Source organism: Anolis sagrei, chromosome 1 (genome assembly GCF_037176765.1).
Source record: "Anolis sagrei isolate rAnoSag1 chromosome 1, rAnoSag1.mat, whole genome shotgun sequence".
NCBI lineage: Eukaryota > Metazoa > Chordata > Lepidosauria > Squamata > Dactyloidae > Anolis > Anolis sagrei.
Window position 1 is genome coordinate 1,557,227 of NC_090021.1, and position 14,093 is coordinate 1,571,319.

The 14,093-nt window shown below is 47.4% G+C and overlaps 1 protein-coding gene across 1 annotated transcript in view; it reads right to left on the reverse strand.

Moving 5' to 3' along the window:
- HADHA (hydroxyacyl-CoA dehydrogenase trifunctional multienzyme complex subunit alpha) overlaps nucleotides 1–14,093 on the reverse strand; it is a 59,880-nt gene that overhangs the window by 13,632 nt on the left and 32,155 nt on the right. The window contains exons 11-15 of the mRNA XM_060754799.2: nucleotides 10,877–10,986; nucleotides 8,003–8,137; nucleotides 5,490–5,661; nucleotides 5,166–5,252; nucleotides 278–418 (exon numbers count right to left, since the gene is read on the reverse strand). Of these exons, the coding sequence (XP_060610782.2) occupies nucleotides 278–418; nucleotides 5,166–5,252; nucleotides 5,490–5,661; nucleotides 8,003–8,137; nucleotides 10,877–10,986 (645 nt within the window). The remainder of the gene's footprint in view (nucleotides 1–277; nucleotides 419–5,165; nucleotides 5,253–5,489; nucleotides 5,662–8,002; nucleotides 8,138–10,876; nucleotides 10,987–14,093) is intronic.

A 14,093-nucleotide genomic window follows, 5' to 3' on the forward strand; every position in this document is an offset into this window, starting at 1 on the left:
CTCCAGGTGTTTTGGACTTCAACTCTCACAATTCCTAACAGCCGGTAGCCGGTGGGAGTTGAAGTCCAAAACACCTGGAGGGCCCAAGTTTGCCCATGCCTGGGCTAGACTGTGTACTTATGCCCCATATCTGACCTACCTTACTGACCCCAGCAGCTTTGCCTCCAGATCCTCAACCTGGACATGAAGCCACCCAGAGCAAGTCTTGCTGTCCTTCTTGCCCCACCTTCAAAAGCATCCACAATCATGACCACCCCGTACACCTGTGGGGCCTCACCTTAACCACAATGATGACTTTCCCTTGCTTGAGGCCCACGGCAACAGCGGCCGCCGCCGTGTCCTGGGAGGTCTTGTCAGTCGTGATGATCTCCAGCAGCTGCATTTTGTCCACGGGAGAGAAGTAGTGCATCCCGACCACCTGGGACAACAAAGGAGGAATGGGAGCAGGGTCAGGGCAGGGCAGGGCACCCCCTCTCTATCTCTGTGCCACGTAAAACAATGGAGCAGACCACGGACCTTCCCAGGGCCACGGGACGCCCCAACAATGAGTCCTGATGTACGAGCAAGTGATTGCAACCTGTGTGTGTCTGTGTGCATGTCTGCCTTTGAGCCTTCCCCAGCTGACATCCTCAGATGTCTCAGGATTGCAACTGCCATCATTGTATACTGGCTGGAGAGATGATGGGAGATGTGGTCCAGCCCAACAAAAGGCAGCAGAAGGGTAGTGCCGAGAGCTTCTGCCAGACTGGGTTCAGCAATAATAATAATAATAATAATAATAATAATAATAATAATAACAATAATAATGTATTTATATACCGCTCTATATCCGCAGGGGGTTTCCAAGCAATATCACCAAAAACATACAGAGTAAATGGCATAACATAAAATTAACAAAACAATAGAAGCTGTTGTAGCCTGGTAAGATTGTGAGTGCTCGGAAGATGAGGAAAGGGATGCTGGGGTAGATTCGGAGGGCCGAGAGGAGGATGGAAGTGGCCTGGAGGGAGTTGTTTTGGAATCTCCTGGCAGTTCCCATGAGACTGGAGAAAGCAATATCAGTTCTCATGAGGATCAGCCAGAAAAGCCAGCTGAGAAAAATATGGGAGAGAAATACTTGTCCAGATCAAGGCACTTGGAACTTCGGAGGCAGAGCGTACAACAGAGAGAGACTAGTTTTTCCCAGAGGCTTAGAGATAAGGAGAGGAAAAGCAGGTGTGTGCGGAATGATGTCATGGGAGGGATAGAGCTCTTTTATGTGAGTTTCTGCTGGTACAATCCTTTGAGTGAAAAAACCTGGCTCTGGGATCAGATTTTTGGAGGCGCAGTGCAATAATATAATTGGAATATGTGCAATGTTTATGGAACGGTCTTAGACTACGATGTTTGGATGGCGAGATATTAACATTGAATGCAATTTGAAAATGTTTTTAATATGTATTGGTTTTAATTCTATTGATGTTAAGTTTTATGTTTGTATGTGTTTAAGGCATCGCATAATTTCCATATGTAAGCTGCCTCGAGTCCCCCTTGGGATAGAGAAAGGCGGGGTATAAATGGGGTAAATAAATAAATGAATAATAATTGTGAGAGCAACATTGCATTCAGGTGAACAGCTCTCTGTTCTGAGTCCTACGTCTTCGGATTAATGTATTCAAGTTTCTAAGTTTGTTCCTGTTTCTAGTTTTATGTGTAGCATAGGTGGCCTGCCTTGGATTCATGCTATCTTGTGTATGGATATATTTGCGGGTTTTGGAATCTTGGTGTAATGATTCCCTTAGCAGGCTAGCTTAGGCCTAAGAAAGTGGGCCTGGCGAAGCCGCGGCATCCATTTTAGGAAAGGGAGACGCCATCTTAGGTTAGGTTTGCCTTAAGGAGGTGTGCTCTAGTCTTGGAGGGAAAATTAGAAGGCTAGGATTGGTTAGAAAGATGGGGGCAGAGCCTAAGTGATCTAAAGGAAAAAAGTGGCTTTTAAACTGAGGCTTGAGGTCCCAGTTTGCCGGTGGGACTTTGGATCAGGTAGAGAGAAGTGTGGGTGTTAGCAAGAGCAGTTTGGGTCAGTCTTTTATTTAGTATTCAGAACAGCTATTGAGAATTATAGCTAGAATACTGTGTGGAGCAGAACCCCTTTAGTGGTCTGTTCATTTCCTAAGGAAGTTTAGGGCTTTTGGCTAGATTCCTAAGGGGTATTTTTGGAAGTTACTTTCAGAGATTCATTTCCTGAAGTAATTTTCTGTGTGGTAACTTTTAAGACTTGTAACCCAGAAGTTTCTAAGATCTTTACTCAAACGCAACCACAAGTGTTTTAATGCCAGTATTTTACTGAAACCATTAAGCATTTGTACCTGAATCATTCAAGCCTGTTCAATAAATGTTCTTGTTATTTTTATCAACTTATACCAGCCTCAGTGTGAATGCCTGTGTGATCAAAGCGTTATTCAAGTCAGCTTTTAACAGCCTCTAAGAAAACTATAGTGGCACTGTGCGTGTTCACAGATCAAACTATCAATAATACTTCAGCCTGTTTATTATTAATATGGTGGCAGGGGGAATCTTTTAAAGAATTATTTTTAAGTTTCTCAGTTCCAGTGGTTCCCAGTTCCTAGCTTTTACATACAGTTGGTTTCAACAATCATACTCCCTCTGTATTTTGGTGAGCTAGTTCTGTAGTGGAGATGTCATCGTTATAATTTGAAGAAGCAGCATTGGGATTATTTCTCTATATTTCCCTGTCTGATAAATCAAATTTTAAAAATCTCACTTCTACCTCTTGCTGCTATTGTTATAATTGGCTATCTGGGAAATAATTTTTTGAGCTCTGATTCTCCTTTTTAGATTTGACTCACACCATAGAATCCTAAAATCCTAGAGTTTGAAGAGACCTGGTGGGCCATCATCCAGTCCAACCCCATTCTGCCAAGAAGCAGAAAAATCACCTTCAAAGCACCCCTGACAGATGGCCATCCAGCCTCTGTTTAAAAGCCTCCAAAGAAGGAGCCTCCACCACACCCCAGGGCAGAGAGTTCCACTACTGAACAGCTCTCTCTCACAGTCAGGAAGTTCTTCCTCATGTTCAGGTGGAATCTCCTTCCTTTCCTGTAGTTCGAAGCCATTGTTGCATTGCATCCTAGTCTCCTGGGCAGAAAGGGCTTCCTCTACCTGCTTCCCACTCTGTTTACGGCAGAGGAAATATCCGAGGCCTTGAGCTGGTGGAAGGCAATGCCCCCTTGTGGCAAGTGGCAGAAATGGACACTGAATCTCCCTGGCACATTCCAATATTGGGGATCCTTATGGGTGGACCGTGGATCCCCATGTTTCTCAAACTCTGCTCCTCCAGATGTTTTGGGCTTCATCTCCCACAAGTCCTAACAGCTGGTAAACCGGCTGGGATTTCTGGGAACTGAAGTCCAAAACACATGGAAGAGCAGAGTTTGAGAAACACTCCCTTAGGAGACTGGGGTGATCCCTCCCCCAAATGAGGGAAAGGGATACTGAATCCCTGGGGGAACATCACAGCCCAGAATCAAGCAAAGGGCATTTTCAGAGACCTCACAACCTCTGAGGATGCCTGCCATAGATGTGGGCAAAATGTCAGGAGAGAATGCTTCTGGAACATGGCCAGAAAACTCACAGCACATTTAGTTGTGAAGGCATGCCCATTTCCTGAAAGCCATGGCTAAGAGAACATTGCAAGTGGGTAACTCAATGTCTCTTGGCCCCTTGCCCCCACCCATTCCTAAACTTGGGCTGATAAACAAAAACATAAACACAAAGCAACCCTTTTGCCCAGTTCAGCTCCGATGAGGCACAAACTGCAAGGCTGGTGTGTGGCTGGCAAGATGGGGAGACCCAGGGTCATAGAATCATAGAATCAAAGAGTTGGAAGAGACCTCATGGGCCATCCAGTCCAACCCCATTCTGCCAAGAAGCAGGAATATTGCATTCAAATCACCCTTGACAGATGGCCATCCAGCCTCTGTTTCAAAGCTTCCAAAGAAGGAGAAAACTCGTAACAACCCAGGCCCCTCAATCTCCAAGGATGCCTGCCATAGATGTGGGTGAAATGTCAGGAGAGAATGCTTCTGGAACATGGCCAGACAGCTCAGAAAACTCGCAACAACCCAGGCCCCTCAATCTCCAAGGATGCCTGCCATAGATGTGGGCGAAATGTCAGGAGAGAATGCTTCTGGAACATGGCCAGACAGCTCAGAAAACTCGCAACAACCCAGGCCCCTCAATCTCCAAGGATGCCTGCCATAGATGTGGGTGAAATGTCAAGAGAGAATGCTTCTGGAACATGGCCAGACAGCTCAGAAAACCCGCAACAACCCAGGCCCCTCAATCTCCAAGGATGCCTGCCATAGATGTGGGTGAAATGTCAGGAGAGAATGCTTCTGGAACATGGCCAGACAGCTCAGAAAACTCGCAACAACCCAGGCCCCTCAATCTCCAAGGATGCCTGCCATAGATGTGGATGAAATGTCAAGAGAGAATGCTTCTGGAACATGGCCAGACAGCTCAGAAAACTCGCAACAACCCAGGCCCCTCAATCTCCAAGGATGCCTGCCATAGATGTGGGCAAAATGTCAGGAGAGAATGCTTCTGGGACATGGCCAGACAGCTCAGAAAACCCGCAACAACCCAGGCCCCTCAATCTCCAAGGATGCCTGCCATAGATGTGGGTGAAATGTCAGGAGAGAATGCTTCTGGAACATGGCCAGACAGCTCAGAAAACTCGCAACAACCCAGGCCCCTCAATCTCCAAGAATGCCTGCCATAGATGTGGGCAAAATGTCAGGAGAGAATGCTTCTGGAACTTGGCCAGACAGTTGGGAAACTCACAGCAACCCAAAGGACATTTAGTTGTGAACGCAGGCTGGTTTCCCCACACCCATAGCGAAGAGAACATCGCAAGTGGGTTACTAAATGTCTCTTGACCCCTTGCCCCCACCCATTCCTAACCTTGGGATGGTAAACAAAAGCATAAACACGAAGCAACCCTTTTTGCCCAGTTCAGCAAGGCTGGCGTGTGGCTGGCAAGGCAGAGTCCTCGCCTTCCAGGCCCATGCTGGGGTCAAAGGGGGAGATGTGGCCCTCCCTCAGGGCCACCCATCCCTCAGCCTTTCCAGAGCGGACAGCAGAAGACAGCCAACGACAGGACTCACCTTCTCGGGTCTTTGGCTGGCGGACGCTATCTGGTGGATGGGGAGGGCGGAGGTGTTGCTGGCAAAGATGCAATGAGGAGGGACCACCTGCAGAGAGGAAACAGGCCTTAGATGCAGGAAGGATGCCCAAAGCTTCACGATCCAGGTGAGGCTTCACTGGGGGGAGATCCATGTGCCCAATGGGAGGGACACCAAGCCCAGCCTTAATACAGGTCTCTCAGGGAGCGTCACTGAGGAGCGACCCGGAGCATTCGCTGGGAGGGTACCACCCCCACTCAAGGAGGAGTGACACCCTCCTGAGGGATGGCCCTGATCCCCACTCACCGCTTCCACCTCCTTGAGCACTTTGTGCTTGATGCTGAGGTCCTCAAAGACGGCCTCGATGACCATGTCGGCCTTCCCAAAGTCCTTGTAGTCCAGCTGCCCCGTCAGGTTGCTGAGGATGGTGTCCCGCTCAAAGGAGGTCAGGTTCTTCTTCTTCACCTTGTCATTCAAGCTGGGAAGGAGAAACACGCGGGTTCGAGTTTGTAGGACGGAGATCCGGGTGTGCAAAAGAAGCTCCCCAACGTCCACCACCCCCTGCCTATATTTCACCCTCAAATACAATCCTATCTGTAGCTGGAATCTATTTTACCCTTTGTCCTATTTCCCCCCTCCCTTAGTTGCACAAAACACTTCACAGTTTCAGGACCTTTTTAAAAAGGCATACAGCCATCCCTCCATATTTATTTGCTGGTGTTCAGGGCCCGGGATGTCTGCTCCCTCCACCACTGGAGAAATTACACTGTTTAGCCGGTATCACACCACCTGACATCTGCTGGGAAGTGGCAGCCAATAGTGAAAGGACCAAGGCAGAGACATCTCCAGCTCATCCCCTGTTTGGGTATCAGCCAGCACGTCAACGACTTAAATCTAGACATAGTTTTCTAAGATCTACAGAGACACTCGCTGGAACACCTCAGCAAGCGAGAGTCCAAAAGTGGCAGGCTCAAACCCAGAACCTCAACCAATGGCTGATACCAAATGAGAGACTCCCCCCTGGGCACTCAGAAGACTGGGCGACTTGGAAGGCGCTGAACAGACTGCGCTCTGGCACCACGAGATGCAGAGCCAACCTTCAGAAATGGGGCCACAAAGTGGAATCCACGACATGCGAGTGCGGAGAAGAGCAAACTACAGACCACCTGCTGCAATGCACCCTGAGCCCTGCCACATGCACCATGGAGGACCTTCTTGTGGCAACACCAGAGACACTCCAAGGGGCCAGAGACTGGTCAAAGGACATTTAATCAACTACCAAACTCACACATTTTGTATTTTCTCTGTTTGTTTGCTTTGTTCTGTTAGAAATGTAATATATTTGACTGGCTGCCCTGACACGAGAAATAAATAAGGGCCCAGGAGCCCCATGGAAGTGAAAAACTGCACATGAACAAGACAAGCCTACATCCGTCTCAAAGGAGACATGTCTACAAGGCTTCCAAGGTACAATGGTCACATCTCTGTGAGGCCAACTCTCACCTTCCACCTCCCCAGACCATTGGGCGGTAGGCACCTATCCCTTTAGCAGAGCCAACATCTCCTACCTCTCCCTTACACAGAACAAGGAAGAACAAAATGCCTATCTTTGTGACCACATCCCCCACAATGAACCTGTCAGTACTATGGGTGTAAAGCACCCATAATAGACAGCCATCCAGCCTCTGTTAAAAGCCTCCATAGAAGGAGCCTCCACCACACTCCAGGGCAGAGAGTTCCACTGCTGAACGGCTCTCACAGTCAGGAAGTTCTTCCTCATGTTCAGATGGAATCTCCTCTCTTGTAGTTTGAAGCCATTGTTCTGCGTCCTAGTCTCCAAGGAAGCAGAAAGGAAGCTTGCTCCCTCCTCCTCCCTGTGGCTTCCTCTCACATATTTATACATGGCTATCATATCCCCTCTCAGTCTTCTCTTCTTCAGGCTAAACATGCCCAGCTCCTTAAGCCGCTCCTCATAGGGCTTGTTCTCCAGACCCTTGATCATTTGAGTTGCCCTTCTCTGGACACTTTCCAGCTTGTCAATCTCTCTCTTGAATTGTGGTGCCCAGAATTGGACACAATATTCCAGGTGTGGTCTAACCAAAGCGGAATAGAGCATGGGGAGCATGACTTTCCTGGATCTAGACACTTTCCTGGATCTAGACACTTGATGCAGACCAAAATCCCGTTGGCCTTTTTTGCTGCTGCATCACATTCCTGGCTCATGTTTAACTTCCTCCCCACGAGGACTCCAAGATCTTTTTCACACGTCCTGCTCTTGAGCCAGGCATCGTCCCCCATTCTGTCTCTTTGCATTTCGTTTCTCCTGCCAAAGTGGAGTATATTGCATTTGTCCCTGTTGAACTTCATTTTGTTAGTTTTGGCCCATCATCTCTCTAATCTGTCAAGATCCCTTTGAATCCTGCTCCTGTCCTCTGCAGTATTGGCTCTCCCTCCCAATTTGGTCTTGTCTGCAAACTTGATGATCCTGCCTTCCAACCCTTCATCTAAGTCATTAATAAAGATCATGGAGAGGACTGGGCCCAGGATGGAACCCTGCTGATGGCACTCTGCTCCTCCCTCCTTTCCAGGATAAAGAGGAAGCCTTGGGAGAAGCACCCTCTGGGTTCGTCCGCTTAGCCAATTACAGATCCACCTAACCGCAGTTTTGCCTCGCCCACATTGGACTAATTCGTTTGCTAGACTAATTCGTTTTCTTTTGGAATAGTTCTGAAGCCTCCCAGAATTTGCAACCGTGTGAAAGGACAAATGGAAGACCCCAAACCCCGCCATGTCTGGGATGGACAGTAAAGTGGGCCTACCCCTTGTAGACCTGCTGCTGCCCGCGGCTCAAGCCCTCCAGGGCCGTGTCCTTCAAGATGGTGGTCAGCCCCTTGTCCACAGAGACCTGGGCGATGCCCGCCCCCATCAGGCCGGCCCCCAGGATGGCCAGGGTCCTAAGGAGGGAGGAAGAGGGAAAGACATGAGTGGAACACAGACAAACACAACACAGAAACAGACAACAAGGTTAGCTCTCATTTGGTAGATAAATGCAGGAAACAATGGGCAAAAAATAAATAAATAAGGAAACGCAGCACACCTTTCAGACTAAATCCGTTTACTAAATTTTATCCTGGCCTTGTGGGGGAGGAAAACCCACTTCCTCAGATACCTCAATGGAGTTAAACATTCAGGTGTCAATAAACAAGAAAACCTCCAGCCGGGGGCTACGCGATTCTACACAAATCCACACATTGTATAAAGTGATTTAACTGATTTTATTTATTTGTTTATTTATTTACTGTGTTTATATTCCGCCCTTCTCACCCCAAAGGGGACTCAGGGTGGATCACAGAAGATATGCACGGCAAACATTCAATGCCGTTAAAAAGACAGGACAGGCAACAGATAGAGGTATTATGTCGGCATTTTCCCCAACTTTGGCGTCCTGGAGGTTGTGCTCGATTTATTATTATTTATTTATTTCGGGTACTTTTACCCCGCCCTTCTCAACCCCCGAGGGGGGGACTCAGGGCGGCTTACAAAAAAGGCACAATTCGATGCCTATACAAATTACACATAATGTACAAAAACCATAGTTAAAACAGTTATCACAGTTTAAACAATCAGTATATAACATATCATATAAAAACTATTCACAAGCTCAGCGTTCGTCTTTCAGAGATCCATAATTCCATTCCATTAGTCATTTCCTGACCATTGTCAAAGTCCTTTCTTTATCTGCCCGATTAACGGAATGCCTGGTCCTAAATCCATGTCTTCAGTTTTTTCCTAAAGGAAAGGAGTGATGTCGTCGATCTAATCTCCCCGGGGAGCGAATTCCACAGGTGGGGGGCCACCACCGAGAAGGCCCTGCTCCTCGTCCCCGCCAATCTCACTTGTGATAGAGGCGGGGTCGAGAGCAGGGCCTCCCCAGAAGAGCTTAGACTCCGGGGTGGGACGTAGAGGGAGATCCGTTCGGACAGATACACTGGGCCAGAACCGTATAGGGTTTTGTAGGTCAAAACCAGCACTTTGAATTGTGCTCGGAACTGGATCGGCAGCCAGTGGAGCTGATACAACAGGGGGGTGGTATGCTCCCTGTATGACGCTCCGGTGAGCAGTCTGGCTGCCTCCCGCTGGAGTAGTTGGAGTTTCTGAACAGTCTTCAAAGGCAACCCCACATAGAGTGCGTTGCAGGAGTCTATTCGGGATGTAACAGGAGCGTGGACCACTGTGGTCAGATCCGACTTGCCAAGGTATGGGCGCAGCTGGCGCACAAGTTTTAATTGTGCAAAATCTCTCCCGGCCACCGCCGAGACCTGGGGTTCCAGGCTCAGCGATGAGTCCAGGATCACCCCCAAGCTGCGAACCTGCGTCTTCAGGGGGAGTGTCACCCCATCTAACACAGAGGTGTGCTGTCACTCCACCCTCTATGATGAAGAGCCCTTGATCACTGACTTCCTCCTTCCTTTGATCACTGCCATTTCTGATATTTCCTTTATGGTGGCGTAAAAGACCTCCCTGATTAAGCAGTGTGTTGGGAGTTCAGCCTGTGATTGTGTTTCAGGATCAGGGTGCTTTGGATGTGGGAAGTGATGCCAATGAATTTCAAGATGGCAATGGTTTGGTCAATGATACTGATGCAAAGAAGGACCAGGAAACCTCTGTGCAAAGTGTAGTTTCCCATGAGGATGTTCCTGAAAGGTGTGGGGATGATAGTGTACTCCCTGAATTGCTACCGAGGGTTTCCAGGATTTGGGGCTTGAAAACAACTGGGCACCTGGCCTAGCTGCAAAACTTAATGAACAAATAGATAGGCGTGAGGAAATTAGTCAAAACAGACAGGCCAAACAGTGCCTTTGGTGGTCTGCCAGGCTCCGACAGAAAAAATTAAGGGGAACTCAAGTAAAACGAAACCAATTCATGAGTGTGTGGAATAGCTTCACAAGGGGATAAAAAGTTCCAAGAATGGGAAATATAGTCAGATGAAGCATTGTTGGAATCAAGTGTAGTTCTCGTCCTTTGTTTCATGGAAGCTTTGCTTGGAAGATTCTTGTCTAAGTATTTCTTGTTCATGGTTTGGACTCTTGGAATATATGAATGCCTACTCATGCCTTGGATTAATGTTTCCTGTTTTCCTGAATTATATTTAGAGAAGTGTGGACTTTGTTTTTATGGACTTTGCTGAACTTCACCCTGGACTATTTTTGCTCCTGCCTATCTTCTTACCTAATTGGATTTACCTATTTCTTTAAAGTGCTTTTTACTTGCTGCTTTTTAATTATCTTCAATAAAAGGATTCTTTTCCAATCCACGGTGTGGTGTTTACAGACAGAGAGCTTTTCCTGTCCTGGAGTGCAACACAGTGCCTAATTTCTCTACTTGCAGTTCATGGCTGTTTTCGATTGCTTAGGTGGACAGTGAGCTGGGCTGAAGGTCGGGAGCTCACCCCAACCCGGGCTTTGGACTGCCAACCTTTTGACCAGCAAGATCTATTGCTGCTGGTGATTAAGGCTTCCTTCTTTGGATGTGATGAATCATTTGAAAAATATTAGCCTGCCTAAATGATTTTGTCTTACTAGCTATATGTTTACAATGTTTACAGTGTATTAGTTTTACGTTAGGGTGATTGACCACAAAGGAGCGACACTATCCTGAAGAATCCCCCTCAACTGGTCCACAGCTGGACTTACTTGACAGGTTGCTTTGGCTGCCCGAACTTGTTCTTCTTGCACTGGACCTGTCCGTGGTACAGCCCAATCAGGGCCCTGCTCTCCGGGGTCATCCCGAGCTCCCCAAATCTCTGCAAGGAGACAAAGAGAGAGAGAGAGAGAGAGAGAGAGAGGAGGGAGAGATGGTCACAGGTTCTGGCCACAGAAGCATGGGGTTATTACGCAGGGAGAAAAGGGTGGGAACCAGAGAGGGTCAGACCAGGGCACATAATCACACACACACACACACACACACTGAAGGCAGGAATTGTAAGACTGGGCCCCTTCACACAGTGCAGAACCATCTCCTTGCTGTTCAAGGACCACTGGCTAGCACAGGCCTGGGCAAATTTGGGCCCTCCCTCCAGGTGTTTTGGACTTCAACTCCTGTAATAAGAAATTTAATGTGCAGATTTGATAAATGTGGATTTAAAACGATGTGTGGGAATAAATGGAAGAATGGAAGTTGTATGGATGGAGTTTTAATTTTGGAGACACCAATTCTAAAAGGCCAAGGCTTGCAATGGCGAAACCTGTTTGCTGGACTGTAATTAAAAGTTGCTAATAGCAACTGAAAAATTAAACTCTTATAAGAATTGGGAGAGTGATAACAGAAATGTTTACAGCATTCCTTATGTCAAGAAGGAAGTCAACACAAGGCGAACACCAATCAAGAAGAATCAACATCTGGCCAGGAAATCGAGATGGATCCAGGATGGAAGACGTCTATTATTCATTTACAACTTTGGGATGACATCAGCAGAATATTCCTATAAAAGACTCAGTCTAATAATGCTCAAAGTGTGGCAGACCTGAGGAGTCTGGTTCACCCGCCATGCTCTGCTCCATGGGAAGGAGAGAGATGGTGTACTATGGAGTGTGTTGGAGTTCAGCCTGTGATTGTGTTTCAAGATCAAGGTGCTTTAGATCTGGGGAATGAAGTCAATGAGGGTCAAGATGGCGATGGTCTGGTGAAGGATATTAATGCAGAGAATGACATGGAGATGCCGGTTCAAAGTGTAGTTTCCCATGAGAATGTTCCTACAGGGCATAGGGATGATAGTTTGCTCCCTGAATTGCTCCTAGAGAGTTCCCAGGATTTGGGGCATGAAAACAACTTGGCACCTGGAGGAACTAATGAGCATATAGACAGACGGGTGGAATTTAGCCAAAACAGACAATTTGGCCAAGGCTTTCGCCGTCCTGCCAGGCTTCGAGAGATAAGGGTGAGAGGCATTCAGGGAAAACGAAACCAATTTCTGAGCGCTTGGAATGGCTTAACAAGGGGATATAAAGTTCCAACCATGGGAAATATAGTCAGATGAAGCATCGTTTCAGAATCCTGCAAAGTTCTTGCTCTTGTCTTATGGAAGACTTGCTTAGAAGATTCATGTTTAAGGATTTCTTGTTTATGGTTTGACTCTTGTGATTATATACTCATGGTTCGGATCAATGTTTTCCCGCTTCTTTGGATTTTATTAGCGAAGTCTGGACTTTGTCTTTGAACTTGGCTAAACCCTACATTGGAATACTTTGTTCCTGCTTATCTTCCTACCTAATTGGATTTACCTATTCTCTTAAAGTGTTTTTTTACTTTGCTGCTTTTACTTATTTTCAATAAAAAGGACTGTTTTCCTACTCAACGTGTGGTGTTTTGAAGGCAGAGGGTTATTCCTGTTCTGGAGTGCAACAGAATGGCAGATTTGCAAGGGAGCGGTCTGGTCACTTTGGGGCTCCTTTCTCAAGGGAAGAGGAAGAAGTGCACTTTTGGAGTCTTGGATTTTGTGCAGGGAGTCAGGTTCTGCTGTATGGAAAACAGAGATCTGGTCCTTGGCATTGTGCTTAGGGAGAGACGTTTTGGCATTTTAAAGTTATGGAAGTTTTGGAACGATGTGTTGGCGGCCGCAGGGAAGCAGGGTCTGGCCTAAGAGGTGCTTCTCCAAGGAGGGAGAAAAGGATATGGGAATATTTGGATGCATGACGATGAATGCATGTACATTTTTATTTATTTACTTATTAGACTTGTATACCGCCACTCCCAATTTGGCTCAGAGCGGTTTACAGCAGTAGATTAAAACAATACAACCAACTTTAAAATACAATAAAAACGAGAACAGACATAGTCCCGAGTTATTCACCCATCGAAAGCTTGTCAGAAAAGAAAGGTCTTACAGGCTTTCCAAAAAGCAAGTAGCTCTCAGATGGTTCGGGTTTCAACTGGCAAGGCATTCCATCAATAAGGGGCCACAATCGAGAAGGCTCTCTGCCTAGTCGAGGACAGATGATAAGTCCGGATGTTGGGGACTTCAAGCAGATTTTGGTCTTCAGACCGGAGTAATCTCTGGGGTTGGTATAAGGGGGATAAGCGGGCCCTCAGGTACGCCGGCCCCAGACCATAGAAGGCCTTAAAGGTTAGTACCAGCACCTTGAAAGTGATCCGGTACTCAATCGAAAGCCAGTGCAGCTGTTGGAGAATTGGGGTGATACGACACCTCGCCGGTACCCCAGCGAGAAGACGAGCCGCCGCATTTTGCACCAGCTTCAGTTTCCGGATCACTGACAAAGGAAGGCCAATGTAGAGGGCGTTACAGTAGTCAAGCCTCGAGATGACCGTCGCCTGGATCACCGTAGCCAGGTCGTTCCTAGATAGGAAGGGAGCCAGTCGCCTAGCCTGACGTAGGTGGAAAAACGCAGATCTGCTCACAGCAGAGATCTGGGCCTCCATTGTGAGCAGCAGAGGTGTCCAATAAGACACCAAGACTCTTTACAGAAGGTGATGGACGTAGTGTCTCGCCATCCAGGGTCGGCAGCTGGATCTCCCTCTCACCCGGACGGCCCAGCCAAAGGATCTCCGTCTTCGCTGGATTCACCCTCAACCTGCTGGCATGCAACCATCCAGTCACGGCCTCAAGGCACTGATGTGTGTGAATGCTTTATTGTAATTCTTGGGCTTGGCCTCTTGTTAGCCACCCTGTGTCCCTTTGGGGAGATGGTGGTGGAGTATAAATAAAGATTATGCTGATATTATTATTATTATTATTATTATTATTATTATTATTATTGAAGTCCAAAACACCTGAAGCGCCTGCTGTAAAGGAAGAGGGGCGTTGTTTTAACAGCCCCACGGTGGTGCAGAAGGTTAAACTGCTAAGTTGGAGAACTCGCTGACCGGATGGTTAACGGTTTGAATGCGCAGGAC